Here is a 7,723-nt window from a genome sequence, read left to right on the forward strand (position 1 = left end):
ATTTAGTAAATCTGCCCCAGAATGTTCATAAAGAAGGGCAATGGAATAGAGAATTTTGTAAATGAAGAATTTTTTGGTCATCACAAATGCTAATGGTTTTGTTTGTTTTGTTTCTTTTGGTAAGTGGGATTTGGACCTCTCTTAGATCACTATGAAGTGATTTGGAATTCAGTCGTGCTGTGGAAAATCCAAATACTCTCCGGAATCGGAATCCGGAAACATGTTATTGCCTGGTGTGGACTGCAGTGTCTCAGTTTTCAAGTCTTCAGTTCTGTAGTTTCGACCTGTATTGCATAACTGTTTACTTGTAAGCAGACCGAAGCATATAGAGCAGTAGCAGATAAAGACTGTTTGCTGATAACTGCAGGTGAAAGTTCAGTGTTTTGTGTAAGAGTTGAACTGTATTCTCATCTGCCATGCCTTTGACAGCTCTCTAGCAAAAGGGTGCGGGAAATCTGGAGATGAAGATGCAGCCTTTCCTCTTGGTCTTGTTCGTGTGTGTGTTCTGGCAGAATGGCAGCACCTCCCCCATGCCAGCTGAATGCCAAGACACAGCTGTGGTAAAGGCAGCAGAGGAGACCTTAGAGCAGATTAATGCAGACAGACAGGAAGGGTATATCCTTACACTGAACAGACTTTATGATGTCAAACAAGACATAAAGGTGAGTGTGTTAATACTAGAATCTTTTTCCATTTATATGGATGCATTTGAATTGGTTATGTGAAAAAAGCAAATGGATCAGTGCTGAACAAGAATCTTGAATGAAATCTTGTGGGGAAAAAGTGGATGTCAAGTAAAGTTGCCATCAAGTAAAAATTAAGGTTGCAATTTATTTCGATGGCCCACTTTAGACAATCTGTTATCTATAAGTAACTTTGCGACTACATGTCAACTAACTCTCATTAGAGTATTAGACTGTAGTAGACTGTTAGGTCAGGGTTAGGGTTAGAAGAATAAGTTGACGTAGTTGCAAATTTATTTATAACCAGTAGAATGACTGTTAGTGGAGCATCAAAATAAGGTCTTGGCAGATATTAAGCAGACAGCCTACTAATACTCTAATGACTGCTAGTTGACATGTAATTGCAAAGTTACTTTAAGTTAGCAGAATGTCTAAAGTTGGCCATCGAAATAAAGTTTTACCAAAATGAATAACATAATGACATATTTATACCTTACACCTATGTCAATATTTAAACTATTAAACTTGTCTAACTGATTATCAAGTAATTGATTGTTGATTAATTATTCACTGAAATAGTGCTTTGATATTGATTTTATAACTTCATTTTTAATTTGTTTTTCAGTTTGTTTGTACATCTTTTTTTTCAACTCCTCTTCTCAGGTCCATATATTAAAATATATTTTAAGCAAAAAGAATGATTGTGGACTGCAGTAAAGTTTATTGATACTGTGCAGGGACTTGCAAGCTGCAGCAGCATAATTAACTTTATAACAAGGTGAAATATTAAAAAAAATAAATAAGTAAATAAAAATAGTCAGTGTATAGCAATTACAGAAGATTCCAACACAATACTAACCAATAAATCCCAAAACATAGAAGTCTAAATAAACAGATACCTGTCAGAGCCTAAGTCCAAGTCTATTTTACTGACATTTGACTCCGGGCTTGCCATCCAGTCAGTCAGGGGTAGAATTATCAGCGGATGGTGAGAAGTCCCAGTATTGTCATGTTTCTTTCTTTTTTTCTTACCCAAAACAGAATTTAAAAAGATATGGAATGAATAAAAGATACACACATTTTAAATACATGAGTGTGCATATCTGCATATCTTAATTTAATCTTTCGTTTATTTTTCAAGATAAAGTATTTTCACAAATGACATTTGCAATTAGAAATATTGAACTGAATTAACATTGCCATGTCCAAATAAATAAGTAAATAAATAAATTAAATTTGAAAAAGTACATTTACAGTTTTTACCAAATATATTGATTTTTGGAACTGAAAAAAAAAAAAAAAAAAAAAAAAAAAAAACAATATGGATTAATCTTGCCATGTCCAATAAATAAATAAATAAATGAGCAGATATTTTTAAAATATGAACTATATATTGTTCTTTTTTTAATTGTTTCCTTTTTTTACTGTTATACAGTAGGAGCTATTACGCATATCTGAAAGAGTGCAGACTCTCTGGATCAAAACACAGGTGAAGAAGAAGCAGAAAAAAGCGATAGAGACATTGGCTGCGTCCGAAAACCTAGGTAGCTGTCTACCAATTAGAAATATTGGCAGCGTTTGTGCATGAAGGTACCTCACGAAATTGATTTCGGACAGACTTCTGAGAACTAAACAAATATTTAATTACTACAGTAGTAATTTCTCGATAGAAATTATATCAAAATTGAAATATGTTGATCAAAATCGTACATTTATACACAAACTGAGCAGCAAACGCAACCTTTGGACGCCATCTTTATTTTTCTAAGTCAACTGTCACAGAATGGAAAGCACAGGATTGTGGGATATCAAAAGCAGCTAAGGATACATCTATGCTTCCTTCAAAAATCGATCTGAGGAAGGTATCTCATGAGAGGAAGTGAAGCTAACATTGGATTCGGACGTGCCTTGATGCCTTCTTACCTTGAAATGTGTCCTCGGAAGGCAGCATTTTTCAGTTTTCGGACGCAGCCATTGCTTATGCAAATGTAAAATAATGCGATCATCAAAATTAAACGGCAGTATAAATCAAAACTGCCTTACATAACCAAATTAAATGTCAAACCAATAAAAAGGAAACGACTGTGAAGCTTTGCTGTGTTGATAAACTCAATCTACTCGGTCTATGTTTTTGAACATCATCTGAATTCAGAAACAAAATCGTTTGACAAAAATGCCATTTTCTTAGCTTTTGCTCAAATGTCGCCTTTTTTAATGAAATTACCCACATTCAAGTGTTGTGAATAAAAAATAAATGCATGAAGCCAGAATTTTTCTTTTCTTTCTTTCCTTTCTTTCTTTTCTTTCTCTTTTCTTTCTTTCTTTCTTTCTTTCTTTCTTTCTTTCTTTCTTTCTTTCTTTCGATACATTGTATGTTCAGATATTCATACAACAAAATATTCTGGGGGCCATGATTTTTTTTTAAATTGATTTTAAAAAATGCTGCCACTGATTGGAAATAAAAAAATTAAGACTTAAAGTGTTTTTTGAAGTCATGTTAAAGACACGTTAAAGACATTTTTGAAATGTTATTCCATGATTGTCATGCTTCTAATAAAGGCAGAAGGCGTGAGCCATTTACACCTGTCTATAGATGTTCTGGAAACACAATGTCATGTGATCAGCAGGAGAAAATGGAAATCCTGTGCTATTAAGGGGATTGGTAATCTACCGGTACGTATTTTACTCTAGATAGAACTGTCAATTACTTTAGTATGTGTTATATTATACTTAGGTATACATTTATATCCTGTTTGACCAAAGAGTTTACTGTTATCTAAACTATATTAGGTGTTCGGAACATGTGATGCATCTGTTTCCCTTCAGAGCACCATCAAAGTTCAGAATTACAACTGCACCATCCAACAAGGTGCGCTGTGACTGCATTGAATCACACTTACTTATATGTTCTGTCCATTACCACAAAAAAATAATTACGCCACATCTTAGAAATGGCTTGCAGAGAGATGCAGAAAAGTGCTGCTCATATATTTGTCAAAGGATTTATATTAATTATTGTGCCATTTGCTCTTTAAAATGAACAAAAATATCTTTGGTGTGAGACTACTTTCCCATGAGGCTATGGTAAAGGAGTTTTTATATTCATAAATTTGAGGGATGAGCTGAAATTATTTCTGTGGTAATCGACAAATTGCCTCTCAAAGTAATTGCAATGAACCTGGAACATTTATAATGGTACACATTTTGGTCAATCTCAGCATTATGTTTTAAATAATCACTAAATTGTATATTTCACTGTTGCTACTGACTGTACTGTTCTGACTCTGGAATCATTTTAATATGTATGTTGAGCACAAAAAAGCCTTTGATAGAAGCTCAGAGAACTTAACATGAAAGAAAGCACGTTTTATATGTTATCTAACTAGTCAACAACTTGGATTGCAGATTTGTTATAATAGTAACAGAAATGACTGGCTGGCTTTATGAAATGCTTTTGTCCATAGATACAATACTTTTTAGAACAATGCTGACATCTCCTCACTGTTTACAGTGGCAGCTCGAGCTATAATAAACACTTGCCCTGACTGTCCAACTGCAGAACGGTTAGATGATCCAGTTATATCTGAGACCACAAAGCTGGCCCTGCAGAAATTTAACAAAGAGAATGCTTTCCCCAATTTCTTTGCTCTTCTGAATATAACAGCAGCCAGCATGCAGGTATGTCAAAACCAAAAAATCAGTCGATTGATTTGTTATTTCCTGCACAGATGGCAGAAGATGTGTATTGTGTGTTTTGCAGTGGGTTGTGGGTCCATCTTACTTTGTGGAGTTCACCATTCAAGAGACCGACTGCAAGAAAAACAATACCGATACTGACTTCACGCAATGCATAATGAAGGATTCAGAGTCAGCTGTAAGCACTTATTTCAGTTCAATAAACAACAAGACAGGAATATAAAATTAAACCAATTTTTAAACTAAATATTAAGAACACTCTTTAAACTTGCTTTATATTGCCTTTGCTATTAAAAGTGTAAGTGTAGTAACCTTTTTTTTTTTTATTGGCTAAAGCACAAGGGGTTTTGCACTGGTTCACACACCACTGCTGATGACGGACTGGAGATCAAAGTTCCTGTAGAGGTCAAATGTGAAATCTTTCAGCCAATGGTGGGTGGTTTGCATTGCTAAAGAGTGATTAAAAGTAGCAATGTTACTAATTCAGCTACATTATTCAGTAGTGTAACAGTAGTTCTGAATTTTTTTTTTTTTTTTTTAAATCTTTCTTTAGTGTAGCGTGAAACAGGAAGTTGGGTCGGACATATCTAAGAGAAAAAAAATGCAGCTGCAAACTGCACACACAGTTTAAAAATTTGGGATTGGTAAAAAGTTGGGATTATTTTTGAAAGATTTCTTTGATCAATGTAATTTATTCCTGTGATTAAAGCTGAATTTTCAGCATCATTACTCCAGTTTTCAGTGTCACATGATCCTTCAGAAATCATGATTTGGTGTTCAAGAAACATTTCTGATTATTATCAGTTTATTGAAAACAGTTGTGCTGCTGCATATTTTTCTGGAAACTGTTAAATTGATGAACAGAAAGTTCAAAAGACCAGTTGTTTTTTTTGTTTTTTTTTTACATAATGAATATCTTTATTCTCAATTTTGATCAATTTAATGCATCATTGCTGAATAAAAGTATTTTTCTTAAAGATGACCTATTCTGCCCTTTTACAAAACTTGATTTTGTTTTTGGGCTCTACTTGAGTTTTCACGCTTGAATGTTCAAAAAACACCTTATTTTTCTTATATTCCACAGTGTTACAGCACCTCTCTTCCCAGTCTGTCAGTAACACTCAGTTTATGCCTGGGATGAACTAGATGATTTTAAAATCTTAACTGATTTTAAAATGTTGAGAGACCACAGACATTTGGGGAGTTTCGCTAACACTTTATTTTAGGGTCTTTTGATTAGTTGCTTATTAGTATGCATATTACTAGAATATTGGCTATTTATTAGTACTCATTAAGCACATATTAATGCCTTATTCTGCATGACCTTATTCTACATTTTTAATCCTACCCAATACCTAATCTTAACAACTGCCTTACTAACTGTTAATAAATTAAGAGTTTACTGAGGGAAATTCGTAGTTAATAGTTTGTGTTCCCTATACTAAAGTGTTAACGGAGTTTCAACCATTTTTTTAACAATATAATCCTCCGAATGCACACACTAGAAGACTCATCTGGACCGCAAGACCACACACCTGTCGAACATTTGCACAGTGAGACAAAATCTCACAGAGACTTGTGAGATCAAACGTGACTTGAGAAAAAAAAACAAAGGAAGAAAAAAGAATATGGGTGATCTTCTTTCTCAATACTCCACTTTCATCGCATGTTTATGGCTGCAGAGTTTCAGCTATAGAAGCACACAACATCCAGTTGGTGAAGCTTGCTCATTCTCATTGGCTATCATAGTTATAACGTCAGAGGAAGCCTGAGCAAAAGTTGTGAAAATCAAACATGTTTGATATTTACGATTTGGGATCGTGCTGGCTACGACGTGATCGGGAGCAGTGAAATAATCGTTATGACACCACACAATTGAGGATTGTTTGGACAAAAATCCTCAAATCGGGCCACACTCCCTAGATCATTGGGGGTTGCAAATCGGGCTTTAAATTTTCAAGTGTGAACAGCCTTAGTTCCTGACTTTATGAAGCCCCTTCTTCTGAAAAGCACAATATGCTCATATTGGTAGACTGGACCAGTGGATTGTGAGCCCTTACCATAACTGTAAGTTTCAACACGCTACTAACTTACTCAACCACTACCCGCCTTTTTATTTTGCGTATACCTTGGGCAGGAATCATTTTAGTGAGCAATATAGAGTACTGCTGATTTTTAGTGAGCAATATAGAGTGCTGCTAGATTTTTGTAGGTTAATCCAGAAGTTAGCATTACCCTTGTTCCCTGAACAAAAAAACAATAGGATTTTTAATGTTTAATGTCATTGACAACCCCTGTAGTCCCATTTAGCCACCTGTTAGCAACTGAAGTAAAAGCTTTAAAAAAAAATTACAAGGGAGTATTACTGATATATAGTGTAGAATGAAACTTGAAAATATCTTGAGCTTGTGTTCCCCACAGACCTTATTTCAGGCATTTAACAAAAGCATCCGAATCAGTGAAAGACCAGTTTGTGATTTTCTTTTTTCTTATGGTGTACTCCAGGCTGTTCATCAGACCTCCAGACCGTTTGGATCAGTATATGTTCTCTCTCCTCCACCCGTCCAAACTACCACCAGAGTCCCACCCTTGGCCAGCAACTGCCCAGGGGAGAGACGACACAGCCTTGGATTGAAAGAGCTGCATCTCTGATAGAAATAATCTCTTGAAGATGGGCCATCCAATCTAAACAAGCACTGTGGATGTTCACATTTGTCATGTGCCTTGTGTTGTCATTTTCAGATTTAGATTTTTCCAGTATTAGAGTTTTTTTCTATGCACAGTAGAGTAATATCAATAAAGATATGCCCAAAACAACCACAGTAATATGACATTAAAGAATGTCATGAAAGAGCCAGAGTCATAATTGATCCAAAAATTCTAGACAAAGAAGACAAAGTATATTTCTCTTAAATAAATGAATCCTGTTTTTGGACTATAGTACTTGCATTGTTAAAAAACACAGTATGTGAATGGCTGACAGCATGAACATACTATATTACTTCATACTGTGCTAGTTGACAATATCTATAAAATTATAATTTGGCCGATACAATAATAAACAATGAATGCAACAAGTCAGAATCCAGGCTCTTTGATGAACAGGTATGAAAAACAATCAGTCCCTCCATCACAAGATACACATTATCCTCTGGAAGTAAATTACTACTATCTACATTTCCTTTCACAATTTCTTTGTGAAAGAAATTTCCGGGGGAGGAGAAATGGGAACGCGGTGGCACCGCGATGCAACCGCAAGGGCACTTTCACTTTCGCGATCAAAGGAGCAGGGGCTTAAGCCACAGCCCCTCTAATTTTTTATTATTATTATTATTATTAATATG

General features: G+C 34.9%; 1 protein-coding gene across 2 annotated transcripts; it reads left to right on the forward strand.

The window, feature by feature from the left end:
* Positions 1 to 426: 426 nt before the first annotated feature.
* Positions 427 to 7,447, forward strand: si:ch211-284e20.8 (uncharacterized protein LOC563738 homolog). 2 transcript variants are annotated; one of them, XM_067398483.1, is made up of 7 exons: positions 427 to 662; positions 3,243 to 3,356; positions 3,474 to 3,552; positions 4,195 to 4,361; positions 4,444 to 4,557; positions 4,716 to 4,811; positions 6,885 to 7,447. In XM_067398483.1, exons 1-7 carry the CDS (start codon positions 462 to 464, stop codon positions 7,029 to 7,031), a joined length of 918 nt encoding a protein of 305 aa, XP_067254584.1. In that variant the 5' UTR covers positions 427 to 461; the 3' UTR covers positions 7,032 to 7,447. The 2 variants fall into 2 exon arrangements, with proteins under 2 accessions (XP_067254584.1, XP_067254585.1); XM_067398484.1 differs by having other exon boundaries at positions 3,510 to 3,552.
* Positions 7,448 to 7,723: the final 276 nt, after the last annotated feature.

The sequence above is a fragment of the Chanodichthys erythropterus genome, chromosome 10, assembly GCF_024489055.1.
Source record: "Chanodichthys erythropterus isolate Z2021 chromosome 10, ASM2448905v1, whole genome shotgun sequence".
Taxonomy (NCBI): domain Eukaryota; kingdom Metazoa; phylum Chordata; class Actinopteri; order Cypriniformes; family Xenocyprididae; genus Chanodichthys; species Chanodichthys erythropterus.